We start from the raw sequence: 22496 nt of genomic DNA, 5'->3' as shown, positions 1-22496 counted from the left end.
CCACATACCTGTTTAATCTCATGGTATTGTCCCAGAAGCGCATAGGGGCAGTAGGAGATGCTCATGGACACTATTCCCATCGTGCTGATCATTATCATGGTGACGTACACGTTGGGGAACATGGCCATCACTGCAGTGCCAAGGGAAAAACCCAGCGTGCCCAGGATGTAGATCACTTTTATGCTCAGGTCATAGTTATCCAAATATTTCTGCAACAAGGCTGCAGAGATAAAGAATGAAACAGAAATCATAGAATCATAAAATAGTTTGGGTTGAAAGGCACCTTAAAGATCATCTAGTTCCAACCCCTCTGCCACGGGCAGGGATACCTTCCTCTAGAGCTCAGAGGCCATCCAACCTGTCCTTGAACACTTCCAGGGATGGGGCATCCACAGCTTCTCTGGGCAACCTGTTCCAGTGCCTCACCACCCTCACAGTAAAGATTTTTTCCTAATACCTAATCTAAATCTACTCTCTTTCAGTTTGAAGCCATTTCCCCTTAAATCCCAGTTTAGTCACTGAAGTTTTAGGGTGTTGATGTGGCCATGGCAGCTTGAAGTGCTGTTTAGGACGTGGATGCTCAGTGCCTATTTGGGTTCTCTGAGCAGCACAGCCCAGTCCTCACTGGGAAAAGGAGGAATTCCTGCTTCAGGAAGAGCCCGTCCCCACTGAGCTGTGCAGACGTGCGTGCACATGTGCTGCAAAAGGCAGAATTTAAGTTTGGCAAAAACTCTCAATTTTAGAGTCTAGTCCAAGTCCAAATTATCTGCAGAATGACTTTCAGAAATACATATTTATAATTTTGATTTAAAAACAATCTTTGCAAAAACCCTCTTAACATATGCTTGAATCTTCTACCAAGCATGATTTCAGTTTCCTGATGACTCGCTAAATGCCACTCAAGATCCTTTGATTTCATTTTGTACTTTATGCCACTTCACCATCTGCTCATTTTTCCACCTCTACATTTGGAGGAACTTTTTCACATTGATTCTTAAAGAAGCCCTTCCCCTTATGACCATGTGAAATGCTTTTCCATGATATCCTTCACTCCAAACAAGGAGGTGGATGCAAACTGAAGCAAAAACTATTTCAGGGACAAGAGCTGGACTCGATGATCCTCAGTCCCTTCCAGGTAAGGATATTCTATGATGCTAAAATTCACATATTCTAATAAATACATGTTTGAGGTGCATTCCACTGTGAGATTGTGCAGTCTCCTACCCGAACAAACAGCAGCAGTAGCGGCATAAATCACCAGCCCCCAGCAGCCCATCTGAACCCCAGCGTTGTAGGCGTGCAGCTCAGTCGAGTTGGAAGGGGCCTGCAACAGACACAAACACAAATGTTGCTTTCTTGTACCCAGCACATCTCAGAAACGAGGAACCCCAAAAGCAGGTCTGCCCATGGGAACTGTCCCCTTACCTTCGGATCGCCCTGGAAGATGACCTGTCCCATGAAATCCGTGTAGAACACAGCCTCGGCGATGATGGAAAACCAAGTCAAGAGGTGACAGACGCAGAGCCTCAGCAGCTCCTTCGGCATCTTGAGCATGGACAGCCACAGGAGCCTGACGGTGGTCTCGGTCTCGCCCTCCTCACTCTCGGTGTCCCCGCTGGAGTTGGTGGTGCCGCTCTGGTTGCGGTGGCGGCACCGCTGGCGCTGCCGTTTCTGCATGTCGTAGATGTCGTTCATGCTGCGCGACGACTTGATCAGCACGATGGCGTTGGCGCGGCGGAACCGGTACCGGTGGGAGCCGATCTTGCCGTAGTAGGAGAAGGTGTAGGACGGCTGCCGGTAGAACATGTGCCGCCGCCTCCTCATGGAGTTGGAAGTGCTGGATTGCTTCATGCCTATCCTGGCGTGCCCGTTGAGGAACTCTTTTGGTAGGGAGCCATTGATGTTTGGGACTTTATCTTCGTTTAAGCGATTATCGAGCAACATCTCCTCCTCCTTCTCACTGTCCCTGAGGAAAGCAGAGAGGTGGTTGAGTTTGGACTTCATGATCTCCTGGCTTGTGTTGTGGGGAGTGTTTGGATATGAAGCATCCTGAAAAATGGAGGGTTCGATGTCGTGCAGGAAAAGCAGCTCTGATTCGATCTCCAGTGTGGCATCAGGCATGTGCAGAACCGAGTCACTCTTGCTTCTCACAATGTTCACCTCCAGGAACTCCAAATTGAGATCATGCTCTGACTGAACCTCATCATGGAACATGGAAGTTCCATATGGTTCTTCCTCACTGATTACGTTCAGTCGATTCAGAGGGGGGAGACTGCCACTGAATTTGACACTGGACAGCGTGTCTCCTTCCTCATCGATCCTGTCCTGCTGAGGGTTATATTGCTCCTCCTCAATGCTGAAAAGGTGGAGAGCAACGGAGACAGAGAAAATAATAGCTGCGAAGAAGAAAAGGACTTGCTGTTGAGATTTAAAAATACCACCCAAGAAGGTCTGTGTCCAGTCCAGCCCTCCTAACATATAACCAATTGCTCCTCCAAGGCCTGTGGAAGAGAGAAAAAAAAAGAAGTCAGTTCAGGAAAAATCAATTCAGTCACAACTTGGTCATCAGGAAGACTGATCTGCTGCCAAAAACATCTCAGCTAAGTCCATACCAGCTGAAAAGGCATGGATGTTAAGGGCCATGTCTTGCTCTTCACTGTCCACCACATCCAACAGGTAGGCCCGAATCGGCCCTTCAGTGGCATCAGCGCAGAAATCCAACACCACCACACCGAGCACCGTGAGGACTATTCCGATGGGCTGCTTGTCCGGGACGTCACCAATAGCCAGACCTGAGGGAAAACGGAAGAGGAATCTGGGCATGTCATTCAAAAAGGGAAAACTCCTAAGAGCAAGCTTAACTCCTTAAGAGAGAGGTGGTCAACAGGCTTGCTGCAAACATTCCTTTACAAAGGAGCACAATGGCAATTTCAGCTCTTTGGCGTCATGGAAGGTCTGGGACAAAGTATGTTCTTATGTTCCTAAGACTGATATTTATTTTTCAGAATGTTATTTCTGCAGTATCTCTTAAATTATTTCATATTCCTCCCATGTATTTCCCTTCAGCTGCTGAAGGTTGTTTTTATAAAAGACATGGTGGGAGAGGGGAACACCAAAAATTAGATATATCACCTGTTAGTTACAACCACAGGTAATTGCACTGCTGACAGCATTCCTGACATGGTGCTTTACATGCAAGGGTCACAGTACCCCAGGATAAACTGAAATTTAACCCCTTCGCCTCCCTCTTTGCTTTTCTTAAACATTCCCACTTTCTAGATGCCTTTTTGTAAGCAAAACTTTTAAGGATGAAGCAACATGAAGGTATTTTGCATTGCAAAAGGCATCAGTCAGCTTCTGTTGACAGCACGGGATGAAATGCTTTTTGTCTGCAAAGTAGAAAGGCAGCATTAGTGTAGAGCTGGATAATTTGTCATGAGATGAATCAGTGACAAAAGCATGAAATTACTTGAATCAGAGAGATTTAGAAGTTACGTGTGCGAGGCTCTGATAAAACCATTAGTGTAACTGATGAAAATAACTGTGGAAGGAGATGAACTGGCTAAGCCACCAAGAATCATTTAAATCTCAAGTGCTGATTCCTGCATATTCAATCCTCATTTATACCAAGTGCTTTGAAGGCTGAAGAAGGTTATAAGTGTTCCAGGCTCAGCTAAACCCTACAGCAGAAAACACCAATGGTGTCAGCGCTTTAGATCTGCTGGAAATCTGAACAGTGCAGGAGAGAGCAAGGGTTCAGTTGTCCCCTGGGACATGGTTGTATCATTATTGGGATTAGCAAACCTCTGTGCTCCTTGTTCCCCTCCCTATGACTCCTACTGCCAAAAGCCACACTAAGGAAGAGGGTCCAATACAGTGACCCCTGCGGTTTTGAAGCATCTCCTGTTTCCCCAAATTGCAATTAGGATTGTAAGTAACTGCAGACTAAGGGTAGGAAAGTGAACAAGAAAAATAAAAGATCAGCACAATATTTTTTGCTAATTTATTAAAAGTCATGAAAATAAGACTATAAACTGAGCATGAGGTTTGCTTGCAGGTATCGATGGCACCTAAACCCGAAACTCCTGTATGGAACTGGGAGCTTCTTATCACTTAAAATCGTGTAAGAGGGCTACATCTAACACCCTGCAAACATCTGGAGGGGGAGGAATAAGCCTTTGAGACACCACAACAAAGTACAATTGATGCCATATGATAGCAATTCAAATAAATAATATTTATTGCTTGGGTAAATTAAAAAAGCATAAGCTAAATGCCATTTATCTGAATAGTTTGTTCACTGCACTTTGCAGAAAATTGAAACCCATCATATGGCATCCCAGTCTGGCTTTAACAAGCTGAGCCAAGATAATGTTCCACTCATTTCCCTCAATTACTTTAACTTTTTCACAATAGAGCTGCACCTAACCCAAAAAAAGAGAGCCAAGAGGATGTTATTAGGTGCTAAGTTCCTTTCGTTTGCATCAGTCCAACCGTGATGTAAACAATTCCCCAAAGGTACTTGCTGTCACCTCTCCTGCACTAAATTTACAAAGAGATTGTAGATTAAATTCCGTAGTAAACTACGTTCAAGGGAAACTATTTTTACCAGCTTTGATGGGGATTCAGGAAAAATTATTTTCCCACATGGTTTTTGATAAACAAATATTAACTGTGTTCTGGACTATTTCAATACTGAGTCTAAGAAAAGCACAAGAAAAAGTGAAAAGATAATTTTTGAAATAATGCTGGAAACAGGATGTGTTGCCAGATATGCATTAAAGGGAAAATGGATCACAACAGGAAACATTTCCCTGTGAACAGGTTGCTACAATTTTCCCATGTCAAGGATTGACCAAATTCGTCTCAGCGACTGCAAACATTATTCTGGCAATCGTTGTATTAATAACACTGTGCTACCAGTAACAGCCATGATTGCACAGCACTCAGCACAGCAACCTGTGAGTAGGAATAAAACCACACAAGGTGGACAAAGCTCAAGTGCAGGGTTGTGGAGATCTCTCGTGATTTTAACATTAAATATGACTTACACCAACTGCAGAGCACTATCTTTACTTCCTACACTAAAACCTTAAAGCAGGTGTGTTAGGAGATACAGGCAAGGGGGTTCCTTATTATTTACCTATAACAGAACCATTAAGGAAAAGTGCAACTCCAAAGAGGACACCAATGCAGAGGGCAAGGATGAAAGGCCGCCGGCGGCCCCAGCTCAGGGTGCAGCGGTCACTGGCCGAACCGATGAGCGGAGTGAAGATCAAGCCCAGGATGGGGCTGAGGAACCAAGTGAGGCTGTAGTACTGTTCAGGAAGACCTAAAACAAAGACAAAAATGACTGAAGGGTTATGTGGTGCACACCAAAGGTTTCACTTTTAACAGGAAATTTAGTCATACCTTTGAAAACTGTAAATTGAGTAGTAATTTAACTACAGTGAATTCTCTCCCAAATTAAAAACTCAGCTGAGATTTCTTAGCAATGGTTAATAAAACAGCTAAGGAAAGCACAGATCGTTTATCCTTCAAATACCTGGGCAATAAGAAGGTAACAATCAGAATATTTAAATTACTGTATCCACTAACCATTTGTGGAGTATAAAAACAAAGATTCTTGGGTGCTTGGAAGCTACCTGTTTGTCATATACACATATCCCCTTCTCAACAAAACTTTTAAGATTCGACAGTTGAACATTATAGTGGTGCTGTTCATCTAAGGTCATCCCCATAAAGAGCCATTAAACATTTAATGGACTGAGAACGATGGAGAGAATTTGACTGTCATATGAAATGTATAATTCCTAAGCACAAAGATTTTTTTTATAAAAGTGAACAACAGACAATAAAAAAAACAATTAGCAATTACTCATCAACTTCTAGAGAAGGTTTGCTTATCTCTACTATCCTTGGTTGTGTTTTTTTTAAGAACAGAGGTGACTATTCATAGGATCGGATGGGAAAAACTTGGATTTATTACATAGCATTTATTAGGAAAAAACAACTTGTTACACATAATTTCTGGAGACTAAAGAGCCCTCGGAGCCCTGCTGTCCACGTCCCCAGCATGGCAGCAGTGGCCTGCAGATGGCAGGCTGGCCCACAGCACCAGCCAGCTCCTCTGGGCTCTGCCTCCCTCCTGTTTATCAGCACAGGGCAGGTAACCACTCTGACGTGTTTCTTAGCAAAGCATTAAAAACAAAACAATCCATTTCTTGCAGTCCAGCTGATGCCAAGATAGAAAAAGTCAGTGTCTTTATCCCAGGAAGGAAAACCATTTATTATTCAAACCCATATATGGAGAGAGTGAGCAGCATTTGACCTTTGCTGGAGAGATCAACCAGTACCTTGTGCTCCCTGTTCAGCACACTGAGGCATCCATTACCACGCAGGATTATACCAATCCCTGCCCAGAATAGCCTCTGCTGCAAATTTGGAAGTCTAATCTCCTGCTGTTTAAAGGACCACCAAATCTTGACTAGCAATGCTGACTTCTTCCACGAGATAAATCAGATTTTCCCAAGAGTGCTGCATGCTGTGTGTGATACACAGATTAAATGATAGGAAAATAAGCTAGTTTTTGGCATAAATAACCAATTTCACCATCAGAATTTGAAATCCAGGTCTGAGGCTAAGGTCTGTGTGATTGGACTCAACTTTGGCTAATGGACAAGTGAATGGCCACAGCTGCCCTGATGAGTACAGAGTTTTTGGAAGAGACTTGCCACTTCTGAAACTGCCCCACCCGTGTTTTCGGACCAAACATGCCACGTTTGGTCCAAACACTCCCCCCTGCCACAGGGGATGGTACCATGATTCAGCCACCTTTCCTCGTTCCAGGCCTGTACTGGTCAGCACTTACCATTTAAGTACTGACTCCTTTTGCACAGGCTGGGTTTGTACATGTGGCACCATGGTCACATCGTGGTTCAAACCACTCCTGCTCAGCTTTTCCTACTGTTTGGTGATGTCTTGGCTGACACAGAAGTTTCAGCTGAGACACAGGCTCTGTCTGTGTGTCCATATTAGGTTTAAAGCTTTTGTTCAAGAAGACACAAGTGTTGGTACTGTCCCTCCAGACCCCAATATTTGTTGGCACCACCCAGCTTCTCTTCATGAGCACTATCCTCATCAAAGGTGCAAGTCAGGAAGCCAGTATTTCCAGTAAAAGTGCAGGGAAAACTTCCATGTCCCTGTGTTTTTAACATTCCTTTTAAATTTCACCAAGTTTAACAGCGTCCTAAGCCCAAAAGCAGGTTCAGGCACTGTGTGTTGAAATGGCCCCTCACCTGCTCCAGGATGAGGATGACGATGCTCATCAATTCCTGAGCTGGCACAATTCACAGGGATATTTAAATAATAAATATTTTAAAAAATATTTCATGATGGGGAAGAGGAAACATTTGGTTCAAGGAAAGTAAAACTAAGTGGTGGGCTGGGTATGATTCATTTAGAGTGAGTTATTTTTCTGCAGGACACAGAAAAAAAAAGCAACGTGTAAATATTCATCCCACTTTGCCTCCACAAAGCCATCCTGGGAGCAGTGGTTAAGCACCAGAGGTTGCTACTGTGTGAGGCCAAAGTCACTGCAGAGTCTATTTTAAACAAAGTGAGGAGCTGCAGCTGAACCAACACCAGGGATCTTTACTGTATGGATCACCAACATCTGGAATAACTCGATGTTGTATCACTGCACAAGTGCTGTGTGCTGAAAGCAGACATTTCTTTGCTGAATTATGTTGTGACTTGTGAATTATGAGCTGGGGCGTCTCAATCGAGCTCATCCATCAGTAAACACTTGGGAGACGTTTGGAAGGTTTTGCAGTAAATCACACAGTGGCTTTAAATAAACACAGGGGTGAGGGCTGGCAAGAGCTCTGTCACCCACATTACAAGCCTCATCCTATCTTACATGAATAAAAAACCTTAAATAGACAGATTTAAGAAAAATGAGCATAATTAAGAGATTCTCTTTTAACATTCCAACATCCATTGAGACAACCAACTCATTTTAATGGAGACTCTGAGCAGAAACAACAAGGAAACTCTGGTATATGAGGAAGAAGCAATAGGAGAGGGCATATCCAGGGACACCAGGGGCTGGCACAGCTCCCTGTCCCTCTGTCCTTGAGGCCACCACTTTGTCTCCAGTCTGCAATGACACTTCCTTGTGGTGTATAGAAATTTTAGAAAAAAAAGATCTGGAAACACATAAACCATTTGAAATGATGATTCAAAATGACATGTGCAGAGAATTAAAAACTGTTTACAAATATTTGTCCTTCAACTGTAAAACCTGCACATTTCTAAACTGGACAGATAGGTATTTTTTTATGCTTTACAGTCACAGTTAACTGTCATAAAAATGTCCTAAAATTATTTAAAAACACTCCATACTTGACTTCAAGTACTTACTAAAAATGTTATAACTCAAAATCAGATTAAGGTATGCATTCTGCTTTGACTTTACAGGCCAGTAAAAGAAAGGAAAGAAGGGTTTTTACCCAACCTCTGTTACATGCCTAAAATCAAGGATTTTTACCTTTCCATGTATGAGTCAGAGGAGAGGGACTGAAATGCTTTCTTGGGAAGGCTTTATTTTCACTGACTGAAAAGGGTGATCTTCCTAACATCTAAGTATTATAAATAAAAGCCTAAATCTAAATATTTACAGTGAAAATGGCTTACTTTGCAAGAGGTGTGAATCTCAGTGATCTCAGAATGGAACTATGGATGTAGCTTTCATGGAAGGGTAAAAAGGACATTTAAAACCCCACAAACATTATGTTTGGAGTCCCTTCTTTAGACAAACCATTTTGATATTTTTTTACTGAACTACTCGTTAGCAGCAGTTTCTATATCTAGAAAAAAGAGGCCACAATAAAAATCTATATGGGAATTAATAGCTCCATGCCAAGAAAAATGGAAGAATTTCTAAAAAGTTTTTGAGTGCTCCCCCAAGTAAACAGGAAAGGGATAACTTTCAAGTGAAACACGAGCCATTCCCACAGATTGTGTAATGGGAATCGTCAATATGAGCACAACCTGCTTTCTCTCCTGCTGGAGAAGCCATGCCATGGGACTGCTTCCACAGCCTAAGTAGCAGGGCTCTGACAAACTGCATTCCAAGTGTAAGCCAGCAGTTCATAAAATCATCACGTGTGTTTTACATACAGTGGTGCAGAATTCAAAACAGTCATAATTTATTAAGTGTACAGCTTTACTGTAAGTATGTAAACTGTGAGGTCCTCACATCAGAATTTAGTTGGTTACTTGAGTGGAAAACTACAGAGTGGGGTTAGAGAAGATTCCTGATGGGAAGGGGTGCTCATGAAAGCTAAACTACAGCAGTATAAGAAAAATTAATTTGCTGGCAGAAGAATTCCCTCCCGAACCTGTCTGAGACTCCTCACCTGAGCAATGTACAGGCAGAGCAATCATTTTAGCACTTGGCAGTGAAGTGAATTATCCAGGGTTTCCTTTAATGTTTGCTTCCTATATCTAGAAGTTGAGATGTGTTATTGATATGCTCAGTCTGCCCAGTCCACCAAAACTCTGAGAGTTCTGGTGCCCAGGAGAGCCTTTTCTCTCTGCACAGATTTAGGTGTCACCTGATGTCTGTGCACTGTTGCTGTGGGAAGTCAGACTTTTTTAAAGCTCACAGCCTTGTTCTACCATGAGATTTCCAGGAAAGAACATTCCAAGGCACTGAGTGTGACCCCCACTGCCCCACAAAGTGAGACTTCAAAACGTACCCCGCAGATGTTCTTCCTAAAATTCACACTTCGTGCTGGCAGAGCCTCCAGGACCTTAATCCTTTCAACAGCAGCTTTAGTGCTAGACATTCTCATATAAATGAGAAAGTTCCAGACAGACAAGGAGAACTCCAACCCCAAAATACTTTTTTTCCCTTAAAAGAGCCTGTTCTGGTTTTAGTACCTCGAATGGTTGCGTACATGATATGCATATTTAGGTTGGCATGCGTGGTTTGGCAGGAGAAGCAAAAGAAATAAGGCTGAAAATTGAAATACTTAAAGAGATTGTGTGTGTGTACATATGTATGTGTGTGTATGTGTGTGTGTGTGTGTGTAAATAACAGAAAAAACCCCAAGTCTTCCAGAGGTTTTCTGCCTCACAAGAATGAGCTCCAATAATGAAACTTGATAGAAATTCTGTCTGCAAGGGCGTTAGAAAGTTGTGGAAGGTAATTACTTGTCCTTTCTCTGTATATATATGCTGCTACACCTACAGAAATTCATAATTTTATGCAATATTTTAAAATAGGAAGACAGTTCAGAAGGCAGCCAAGCCAGTACAAGACAACAATAAACAGAAATGTGGGGATAGAGGGAATGTTTTGACACCAAGAAGTTCCTTCTGATGCCCCCATCCAGTGGCAAGGACTCAGATGGAGTGTGTATTTTAAATAACTTGGCTACAGGGATGTGCTGGGTCGGTAGCTCTTCAGCATCCAGGCTCTGACGTGCACAACAGATGCAGGGATGCTGCTTTTGACTGGATTTCAGGGCAGCACTGCCCAACCAAGAGCTTGTCATCCATGTGACAGCCTTGCCACAGCCTCCTGCAGCCAAATGTGAAACGTCCCAACTGCTGAGAGCTGCTGCATCCACCTGGAACAGGCTGCAGCTCGGCTGGGACTGATTTTGTATGGCCAAGAGCGGCTCCACGCAGCATGTGCCTTCACCAAAGGCTGCTGAGACTCACATACAGACTGGAAGGCCAAAGCAGCTGCATCCCATTACCAGTTTGATGCTGTTCCTTTATTTTGTCTGTAATTTTCCACCACCACACTTGCCTTGCCAGGTAGCAGCTCTTACAGCAAAACCACTATAGGGCAGCTTGGAAAAGCATCCATCCCAGCGGCCTCACGGGGGAGGAATTAAAAAAAAACCTTGAGGATTATTATTTAGCCTTTTACTGACAGCTAATCTGAGGAAACACCGAGGAGGAAAAAAACATATTGGATAAACAAGGTTAGTATTTGTGAACTGAATGTGGAGCAGGTCACAAGGCAGACTCCAAAGTCTCATACAAATCAGTGAGAAAAAGAGCAAAACACAACAACAGCTTCTGTGAGCAGCGACAACTGCCACTGAGACCCTTATAATATGGCATTTCCCAGCCAGCTACAAACAAACAGGACACTGGCTTCTAGTAAATAAGGGTTTGTTTTTTCCCAGACAAAAAAAGTGCCCAACAATAGTGGGACCAGCACTGCTCACGGTTCACAGGAAATGCTCACTGTGTCACCATCAGTCTAAGGGCTGCGTGAGGTCACGAGTTACATGGAAGAAAGATTAAGTCACATGCAGCAGTTTCTATTCAAAACCTCTTTTTGATAAGTTCTATTGGGGGAAAAATAGTTCTTTATAAGCTTAACAATAAGATCTGATATGGGAATAGGATGCTAAGGTCCTATTTTCATTTGTCAGAAATCATCACCTAGAGACTTTGTTTATACACTTTAAGTAAACACCATACAAATTTCTGAACGAACACAAGAAGTTGTTCATGCCCTGCAAATACTTTCTATTCCACAATTTCATTCCTGTATAAAATACTGTGTGCTACTAAAAATGTTTCACATTGATCTGCTTAAAAATGCATTGCTTATACAAGCTGCTTTGGTTAAGGCTGGGTTTTTTAGGAGTGTGTAGCAAGCAGAAGCAATGCTTGTCAAAGAGCTGTGGAAAAGTTTGAATCCCGGTATCTGCTTTTCATCTTATACAACAAAATTGTAGAAACCACTGCAAACTCGAGCAGTTTAGTCTATATGAGGCATGGGGGCTTCATCATTACACAAAGGCACCCAAATATGCACTCTCTTATATTTAAAATAAAAATGCAGAGTTGCCACACATTTGGGTCATAGAATAAAAGTCATAGAATGATTTGGTTTGGAAGGGACCTTCAAGACCAGGTCATTTCAACTCCCCAGCCACTGGCAGGGACACTTTCCACTAGAACAGGTTGCTCAGAGCCCTAGGGCCTTGAACACTTCCAGGGATGGGGCATCCAAAACTTCTCTGGGCAACCTCCCTCTGGGTCCCCCAGAGAAACTGCAAACAAGCTGCAATGCCTATTTTGACAACTTCATCACCATGAAACTTTGACCACAAATCCTTTGGTTCTTGCTATCTCCCCTCAGATTTTAGGACTTTTAATGGCTTAGAGCTTGTGTGGGACTTGGAGCTGCCAAAAAAACCCCATTCCTGAGCCAATATATGTTGAATCAATGCACTGGGAATAGGTTTGACTGGTGGTCTGAGCACTACTGGTGTACAGTCAGCAATTGTACATAGAGTTTGTTGCACCCATGAGAAACCACCTTTTAACTTCTGGATTGAAATAGGAATTCTGACCAACAGGGAAGGGATATGAAAAAGCACAGTAATTTCTCCTGGTGTCCATTATCATGATTTGAGTAGTGACAATACAAGCTTTTAGGAAGGAAATAATTTTAAAGTGCTACTTGAAATCAGAGTCTGGTAGCACAGGAGACAAGGCAGACCTAATTTGCACCCCAAATGTTAAAATATCTTGCAGAAGAAATGAAGCCTTATACTGGACTTGATTTTTAGTGGAAAGTTTTGCTTTTCATTCAGTGACTCCTGCTCAGCCTGTGTAAGACACTTCCTCAAGCCAAGCATTTGCTCAGAAGCCACTCGGAACAAGCAGCAAACAGCACAACATTGGAGAAAAATTATACTGATCAATACTTGTGATCAAAGGCTCAGTTTATTTGCACAAGCTCAGGAGGAAGAGCTCAGAGCAAAAATGAAGTTTTTCATTGCTGCTGGCTTTGTACATTAAAATGATTGCCCAGCAAGCTGTCAGGCATCTTTATTTGCTCAGTGTTTTGGGAGCGACCTACTGCATAAACATCACATAAAACAGGAGCAATATCAAAACTGTGGCTTCAATCTTCCCACTGGTAAAATTCACATCCTGAAATTCCTCTTGTGCCTGTCAAATCTTCTGCTTAGCCTGCAACATTCACGAGCTGTCAGCACATTATATGCATCTCACAGGCAGGAGGACGTGCACCCAGCAAGCTGAACACACTTTTCTGGAGCACAAACATCACCCACTTGCAAGAAGTCTCTCCTCTCCCTCCTCCTCCTCCTGGTTAGCTCTGTGCAAAAGAGGAATTTGTTCTGGGACATGAGAGTGGAGGGATAAATGCCTCCATTTGGATGAGGTTATGAGCACTGAGGGAGTGATAATCAAGAGAACAGATCATTAATAGGAATATTACAAGGACATAAATAGCATAGTACTTCAAAAGGACTGAAATCCAAAGGCAAAATGCAGAAAATTCTTCCCAAAACGACCATCACAAGTCAGCTGGAGCCCACCTGGAATGCTTGGGGAAAAAACCACAGGACCAAAGAGACACTTTTCAGGGGAGAGGACCAGGGCATGTCTGTCATCCTCTTCCAGGACAGGAACCTGCTCCCTGCATTGCTGTGGCATCCAAACCTCTTACAGCACATTCAGGCCTTTAAAATGCACTCACATGTCTGCTTTCGCTACTCCTTGTCATAAGGACAAGATTATAGACAAAATCTGAATCTACCTTAGAGATACAGGAACAAATAATTAGGAAAATTAAAATAATGACATTAGGTTTGAGATGCAGGAAAACTGCCCAACATTTCCTTAAAACTTGTATTTCAAATTTTAAATTTCCTCAGGAGTTGGATGCAAACAAGTCACACTGTTACAGCAGAAACAAATTCCAAAAATTTGGAAACTATTAACATGCCATGTCTGCACTTAGACTAGAGCGACCCATTTTGAAAGACCAACCAAACTGGTAATAAAACAAAGCTCTTGCTCTTCAACAGCTTCAGTACAGAAATATTAGTGTGGTGTTGTTTCACATACAGAGTTCTGGAGGTGCTTTTAAGCTGCAGAAGAGTAATATCTCCTTCTGGCAAAGCTCTTCTGCCTTTTGAAATCCCCCATGCAACAGCACGCCAGCAGCAACCACGGTGGGTTAAATAACACTTCTGGAAAATGGAATTAAGGAAATAAGTGACAGGCCTCTTAAAGGATTTCATCATCCAGCTCTCCCATTTTCTGTCTCTGCTCAATTAATGCTTCTCAGCCTCCTACAACTGTCCTCCCCTTCTCATATTTGGCAACCGTGGGAGCCGTCAGTGTTTCATTAAGCTCTGCTCCTCCTCTGCCCTTCTGCCAAAGTTGTAGAAAGGTTTATGTGGCTTCCCTGACAATCTCTGGTTATAACCCAGTTTTATGGTGCTGCGTCAGGAAAGAGAAGCGTATGTTAGGAGAAGGGAGCCAAAGGTATGTGTGGAAGGGGGGAAAGGGGAAGCAAAAGCCTGAGAACAGCTGAGGTTTGAGGCATCAGAGAGAGAACACCAGGGCTGATCTACAGGCGGGCAAATGTGGTTTTCCTTTTAGCATGATCACAAATGCTGCCAAGTACAGCTTTTAAAGCTTCAATTATTTATTTTAAAGTTTCTAACCCTCCTACTAACCTACTTCCACGGGAGTAACCTGCAGTAATTCAGGTAGAAGTAAGCTATTTCTAGCTTTCTGCCCTTACAACAATCCAGTTTTCTACTTCCTTATCCAGTATTGGCATATATGTCTGTTACTTGATTTATTTGCTACTCCTGCTGCTGCTGAAGAGAAGGAATCAAAGGCAATGCCTATGACATGCCTTGATCAAGGAAAAAACAAAGAATCAACTGCTGTTGTTGATTTTTTTATTACAGCTAATTAGCAATTCCTATAGGTTCCACGGAATTATATCCTTATCAAACCCATGGTATTTATTTTTGCCAGGGTACATTCAGACCAGTGAGAAGTGCCAGGTTTACTTAAGCCAGAAGCTGAACGTTTTAAGCACAAACACTGAGAGTGCCAAACAAGCTTTCCCAATGCTGCAGCAGGTAAATAAGCTCCAGAGAGAGCAAGGAAAAAACACTGCCAAGAGCTCCTATCGACTGCTGAAGCAGATTCACTTGAGTTTTCTAGATTATCTGTGCCATCCTTTTTGGCTCTTGGGAAACTTGTTTTTAACTTTTCTTCCTCTCTCACTTATTAACCAATATTTAGAAATATATCACTTTGACACTAATAAGAAATTTGCATCACAGTGCTTTAATGAGCTGAAATGGAATATAGATTAAATTTGATGCAACTTCTAATGTGCTGAACCAGCAGGAATAAAAAAATTTCGTTTTAACCACTACTGCAGAGCAGTTTTAAGGGTATAACATAGGTGTTTACATCAAATAAAAAGCTGAAAACTTTCTTCCCTGTTCCAGAAAAACACAGGCTATGTTCTCTATAATAGAACCACCCGAGGCTGACTTCACAACGTCAATGTATTTATTCCCAGCCTGTCTCTCCTGTCACTGGCCAGTTGAGCAAGCTGCAGATACAGAAGAACTGAAAGGTCACGCACACAAACATCACCAGCATCCATTTCCCATCACTCCCAAGGGTCTTAATGTATGCAGCCCCGTGTTTGAAGGCAGCAATCAATAAGCCGTTTCCCCACACTGATCCTTCCCTCGCCCTTACGGGATGTAATTAAAATGCATCAGCTGTACGTGATGCCCCAGTTCATTACGTAACTCTGCAGCACTTCCCTGCTCGTCTCACTGCAAGATTACACATCAATTACTGTGACATGTGTTGCCTGAAGATATGCAGCATCCCAGTTTACCCAAAGCTCAATAGGGCTTTTCGTCACCACTTCCAGAGTATCGGCACATTTATAAACAAAGGCACTTTGGGTTCAAAATGCCTTTAGAATTCCCAAACTCAAGAGGCTCTTACATATACAACAGAAAATCTGTCAGCACGACTTCGACCAACCTGTGCTGTGAATTGACATTGGAGCTTTTGTTGCAGTGATTAACACGTTAATACCCTGGGATATGACCATCTACTTACACAACTGAGTCAAATCCTAACCAAAAATTCGTGTTAATACCTATTGTTTTTCTCCAAGTTGATCCAAACCTGACCTATTAACTCTGGGTACTCAACCCAGATTGAACCAACCCTCCCACTGCCTAAAAAAATCTGGTTAACGAACAAAGTTTCACCTTAAGAACAAGTTTTCAATTAAAATCATACGTGCTTAACAGAGACCTATTCAATAGGGGGCTGCCCACAGCACTGCGAGGCAGCAGCAGGTGCAGCCTGAGCCCCTGGAGCTCTGGTCCTGTTCTGCTCCACAGGGCAAGCAGTTTGTGTCCAAGGAAAGCTTTGACTGCTCTATCCAGACCCCGAGAGGAGGCGAAAGCCTGACTGACAAAACTGAGCAAGGGTAAGGTGAAGAGCACGGCTCAGACATCCCAAATTTTCTGAGACTCGCTCACAGTCAAGGCTTTTAAACCACTATTGTAGCAAACACTGGGCTGGAAGGCATCACCTGGATATTAATTCCCATTCACTGCAGCACAAGTTTACCCCTGATGTGTCCGTTCCACCCCACTGACCCCCAAGCCCTCGGGAATCATAAAGGATCTGGTTCACGCTGCCAAACAAATGACTGGCATGTACACAGCCCAGCATGGCATCTGGGCAGTGTATCCAGGAACAGAACTTGGAAAAGGAAGGCAAGCAGACTTGAGGGTAGCCAAAAAAGTATTTTTTTGTTGAGCAGGCAGCCAGATGGAGTCGGGTCAGTACGATATTTGCGCCCTTGAATTGCAAACAGCAAGGAAAACAGTTCATTTCCAGCCTTGAGAGTAAAACCCAAGGAGCTTGTCTCTGCACATTGATAAAAGTCATCCTCTCCTTCCCCAATTTTTAGGCTTGACTATATTCTTGGAAGCTATGTGAACACAGTGACCCAAGGAGGTGGTTCTTGGCCTGTGTACCCCTGCATATACCATCTGAGAACCTTCATCTTCCCAAGGATTACTGACCAGACAGTTGATCTTTACCTTTCATCCGGGATCACATTTTCATAGTCCTTTTAAGGGTCAGTGGATGGTACAAGCAGCTCCTTCTATAATTACCCTGCCTGAACCCAACACAAAAAATAGCTAATAAACATTATAGATACACAATAGACACTTCATATTCTATAAGTAATTTTTTTATCCAGCTAGAAATGCCCAAACTGCCAGAGGGGGAAAAAAGCTGAATTGATCCTACCTACACTCCTTAGGCCATTGTCATCATGAGGTCTCAAAGTGCTTTACTCCCCTTTTCAATACTCAAAGCCTCCCAAAAAGGCACCATTCTCATAACAGGTTTACAGAAAGTGTATTGTTAATTGTTACCATGCTGAAAAATCAACCTTCTGGCCTTTCTAAAGGCTTTTGGACTATAGGTTTGTTTATGCTGGGAATAAACACTCTGCCTGGGATCACTTTAGTCAGAACTGTGCTACTGGGAAGCTCTACCAGCTAAAGGTTCAGCAGAGAATGGTAGCACATTTCCTTTTAAATTATTTGCTGTTTTAAAAGTACTGCTGAATTATATGAATGAATACATAAAGAAACACGCTGATTCCTCTAACACATTATTCACTGTATGCTTAAAAAACCCAGCAACAGAGGAATTCTGCAAATAACCCATACTAAGCTCCTAAAGAGAAACTGCATTCCTCTACGCAGTTGCCTTTATTGAGGTTAATTCCTCATGTGGCTATATCAAGCAGAACATAAATCCTATTAGTGCTTTCCCTGTTTGCTTCAACAAATGAACTGCAGGTTGGAGTTTGCAGGCAGAGCTTTCCATGTAGACCATTGCTCCAGCAAAAACACTGCAGTTCACCAGTGGTTTTAATCTCTGGATGTAAAAATGCTGGAGAGGACTATGAGACAAAGAGTTTTAATCAACTGAGGGTGTCTCCCCACAAAAAATGTGTATTTCCCCTATAGCTATTCATGCCATCAACCACCTGTGTTGTGGGTGAAGCATTATAGAAAATCATCCTCTCAGATGAAATTTTGGGGCTGATTAGACAGTGTTGGTATTTATGGAGCCTGTCTTTAACTTTCAAACTTTCCTACACTTGGCTTGAACATTAACTTACATGGAACATGTGTACAGGAGAGATTTAAAAGCAGAGCTGCTTTCACATTGAAGTCTTCTAAACTCTAGTTAAATAAAACCCTTGATCTTAGTATTTTGAGCTTGCAGGGCCATACTACAAAGTTACATACATGGGAAATTTTGGTAACTAGAGCAGAGTCTCAGGCATCACTCCAAATAACTCATTCACTGTGTCTCAGAGAAGTGGCTCCTCCACTCTCACTGAGCTGTTTCAAAAAATTATACAACTGGCATTTCTATGTGAAGGGTAATGAGATCCATGGAGTCACTTTGCACCAGATAACTGGAATTGATAGTAATAAAATCTGAAGTCAAAAAACCAGAGCACACTAGCCAATAAGACAGCAAACATTTCCTTTCCAAATGTGCAAATTATGAGAGTTAGGCCCCACTGGGGACAAAGCAGAACAGAACTCTTTTCCAACAACCATACAAGTGTTTTTATCCTATTGTGAAAAGCAGTTTCCATTTACATCACTCTGCTCGGAACCTTTTTCTTGTCATTTGAACTTACAAAAGAATGGAATGAGTTATATATTATATATGCATGTATATATTATTACATATGTATATATTATTATATATGTTAAATATATGTCACATAATATATATACATATATATATACATATATATATAGTTCTATAGGTTATAGGTGAAGTCAGCAACACAGCATTATCCAGTCATGCAACAAAGAACCTGAATACTTTTTAAGATTGAAACCGCAATAATTTTCAGGACTGAATTTGGCAATCCTTTCATATCTGATGAAGGGAAAGTTGTACCAAACTCCTCTCCTGAAGGTTACAGCTTAAAAACATTTAAAGACATTTTCCATGTCAACAGTGTAAGAAAACACAGTGCAGAAAAATAACCTTCCTCTTCATTTATCTCCATAACCTCTGGCACATGCTGTGATCCAAACCAATGGAGTCCTTGGCACAAGATTTATGACCCATGACTTTGACTAACTCAGAGAAGGGGGAGCACTTGTTAAACTATTCCTTAATTAAATTACAGAGAAAAAGCCACCCTCAGCTTTTCAACTGATACATAATCTGATTTTCTCATACTGTCCCCAAATATCCTAGAAGCTCCCCCATGCACTCCGTGAGCTTCTCCACAGTTACAGGGTGTCTGTACTGGGCAGACCCAAAGTCCCTGGGGAAGGGGTGTCAACACTGCTGCTCTCCACAGGTCCTAGTGATGACCTCTGAGATGTTACCCTGTCTGGGTTTGAAAACTGTGTTTCTGGCACACTTCTGTTTGTTGTAAAGGAAAGAAGAGGAAAAAAATTCAAGTTCAATTTTCATTTCAGACCGATGACAAAGTTTCATTCTGCTCTTATTTAAAGTCAGTATTAAGAAAGCATCACTTAGTTTGTGTAAGAGGGTAGGTCTAGGTTTGATATTAGGAAGAAATTCTTTACTTGTGAGGGTGGTGAGGCCCCAGCACAGGTTGCCCAGAGAAGCTGTGGATGCCCCATCCCTGGAAGTGTTCAAGGCCAGTTTGGATGGAGCTTGGAGCAACCTGATCTAGTGGAAGGGGGGGTTGGAATGAGATGGTCTTGAAGGTCCCTTCCAACCCAAATCAATCTGGGATTCTGTGTTGCAAAGGCACTAATATCAGGCCTATACCCCTTACTGAAAAACGTCTTTGTATAAGCAGATTTTCTAAAAAGGCAGATGTAGTGCAGAACCTCTACAGAGGTGATAAGCTGACACCAAAATCTAGCAACCAGAAACCTATTTTCGTAAAGTTTTACAGAATAATGACTCAAGGGGAGAAAAAAGGAGTAGAGCATGAGGCATCTGCTCTTCATTTCTGTGGAATAAAACAGCAGTTCAGACATTTCCAAGGCTGCAGCAACCTCCCATCGCTGCATCAATTGTTTAATTTGCATCTGAGTACGATAAACAATCATTCTGAAGTCACCTGATGCAGGCCATGTAGGACAGCAGATATGCCTGTAATGACTCTTCTTTGCCAGAGAATGTCTGGCTTGGTAGGACACTATGCCTGACTTTCCAAATCAGGCAAAGAAAACAGTGAATGCTGCAACTGTCTCCACTACAAGTAATTAACCCCGGTAAACAATCATTTATCTGAATACCCAAGGCACTTTGCTGGGCTTAGATTTGTTAAGATTTCTCCTAGAGTGTCAAAGTTTAATACTAGTTCTGGAATATGTAATTTAATATTTATTTTCCTGCCACCTACATGAACTCTGAAGGGCATGAACTTGATCTCCATTCTCCAAAGAAACACTTTCCAGAAGTGTCCAGATATAACATTTGTAAGAGGTATTAAAACACTTCCAGATCAAGAGCTCATTTAAAGCCAGCAGGATATTTTTGGAATTTGCAGATTATCTGGGGGGGACCTCAATTCTGATAGACTGAATTATTGAAAGACCATTGTTTACAGAGCAGCACAACTGATAAAAGGAGGAAATTCATGTTTTTATACAGTCTATACATGAGAAAACATAGAAAATGATCCAGTCCAGTTTATCACTTGAGCCAGAAAGAACAGACAGTGGGATCCAGGGGAGGAGAGAAATTCAAGGTTAAGAAGATGTGAGCAGAATTTATACAAAATGTATCAGCATATTAAAGGCAATTGCAGTGCCTGGTGGTGGGACACTTGCCAAAGACAGAGCTGACACCAAGGACAGAACCAGGCCACTGCAGCAACGGAGCCTTTCTCTTCACCATTCTCCATATCAGCACCTCCATAGGCAAAAGTAGTCTGCTCTGGAAGTGTGTGAAGGCTTCTGGAACTGAGTGTGGAAGCTCTGTCCTCACCCTAAAAGTCTGGTGAGATGGCCCCTAACTTTGCTGCAGAGAACTGTCATCCAGGAGTCACCATTCCCTATAAATAACAGAAACTCAGACTCAAATCCTTCTGTTTACCCAGGCTCAAGAGGGGTTCAAGCATCCAAATCTTTATTTTTCAGAGCAGCACATGGACCAAGGGGCATTTCAAGGCTGGAACAACTTCATAAAGCACCTACTTCACATTGGGATTCACCACAAACAGGGACAGCAGCTATTTAGAAAACCTGCTTTCACGAACTTTGATGCTGTTTTACACAAAGCGGAAGTTTCCAAGGACAGCTGCTGGAAGGGGGAAACCCTCTTTGCTAGACATCCTCCCCAGCAGTGGGAATGGGGATTAGTGCTGTTCCCCCAAATGAGGCGTGACAATAAGCAAAAGACTCAAATCTTTCCTCAGTTTCAAAGCACAGTTGGAATCACCTACCAGGTTGAACAGCATTCACTAAGTATTCCAGTGCTCTCCCCAGCCACTCCCTGCCCAGCACTGCCACCAAATAAAAGACTTTCCCTCCCCTTTGCCATCTGCTCTTTGCAGAGTTTAGGGTTCCAGGCCATTCTGATTATGGCCCGGTTATACTCCCTTGTCTGATGAAACCCTCTTAAATTCAATTTATTTCTGTATAAACTCTGCACCTACTACACTGCAAAAAAATCCACCTTGAGACTCCAACTAAAGATCACCAAGTGTTAATACAGTGTTGGTTTATCTATTTGTGGAAAAATCTGCACCTGTGCAGCTTTGTACCCAGTCACTCAAGACTTCAGAGAGGGGAATATGTTTATGGAGTGACCTGAGCTATAGGGGATTTATCCAAGCCACTGTAAATACACTCTATGACATGAGTTTCCCCTCTTTAGTTAAAATGGACTTGTATTAATTTTATCATCAAACTGAATCAGTAGCACAAAACGTTTCCAATAATTTCTTTTAAAAAACAGCCTGCAGGAAGCATATCTGAAAATTCCTCAACTGTTGTTTGGTGAAAAGAGGATTATTAAAGGGGATCCCAATGGGGCATCACAACAGAATGACTGTTGCAATAAGCACACAGGAGACTGAGGAGAACATAGCTCACAGGTTTGCAGCTCTGACAATCCTTTATTAAAGCATTACAGGAGTTGGCAGCAGCCTGTTGACATTCTTTTCATTTCATTTCCAAAGTGGCTTTAATTTTATTTCCTTGGAAAGTAAGACTCCTGTTCACTGAGGAGTTCTCAGCCATTCCCTTTTCATAATCTGTTTCACAATCCATGTTCAACAGACACCCATTTATTTGAGTCTTGGAGCTGCAAGTTCCAATGTTGGGCACCCAAAGCTCAGCTCTGCATCTGCAAGTCTCCGCCACCAGAACCCCATCCAAGAGCTGAAAGGTTTCTTTTTATAGTAAAGAACAGGCAATTGCCTGCTGGAAAACTGCCCTGGTGGCAATTACTTTGTAATAAGGAGCATGGAAGCACTATAATTTTTTGTGTTATTTCTACGGCAAAGTTACCTCTCGGGCAGAATCGAGGGTCAAACTCAAACTCTGAGCAGAAAAACTCGTGCAGATGCATTCACAGCTTCACTGACA

At 42.4% G+C, this 22496-nt stretch overlaps 1 protein-coding gene across 4 annotated transcripts in view; it reads right to left on the bottom strand.

Annotated features, from left to right (window-relative positions):
* Positions 1–22496, bottom strand: part of SLC45A4 (solute carrier family 45 member 4) — an 88126-nt gene that overhangs the window by 6952 nt on the left and 58678 nt on the right. For all 4 annotated transcript variants that reach the window (XM_027713036.2, XM_027713040.2, XM_027713037.2 and 1 more), the window contains 5 exons: positions 5144–5332; positions 2613–2792; positions 1426–2501; positions 1225–1324; positions 9–220 (listed from right to left, as the gene is read on the bottom strand). In XM_027713036.2, coding sequence (XP_027568837.1) covers positions 9–220; positions 1225–1324; positions 1426–2501; positions 2613–2792; positions 5144–5332 — 1757 coding nt within the window. The remainder of the gene's footprint in view (positions 1–8; positions 221–1224; positions 1325–1425; positions 2502–2612; positions 2793–5143; positions 5333–22496) is intronic.

Source organism: Pipra filicauda, unplaced genomic scaffold, assembly GCF_003945595.2.
Source record: "Pipra filicauda isolate LSUMZ 115617 unplaced genomic scaffold, ASM394559v2 scaffold251_size2273266_pilon, whole genome shotgun sequence".
In the NCBI taxonomy this organism is placed as follows: domain Eukaryota; kingdom Metazoa; phylum Chordata; class Aves; order Passeriformes; family Pipridae; genus Pipra; species Pipra filicauda.
The sequence above is the reverse complement of the archived record's forward strand: the minus strand, read 5'-3'. Positions and strand labels throughout refer to the sequence as shown.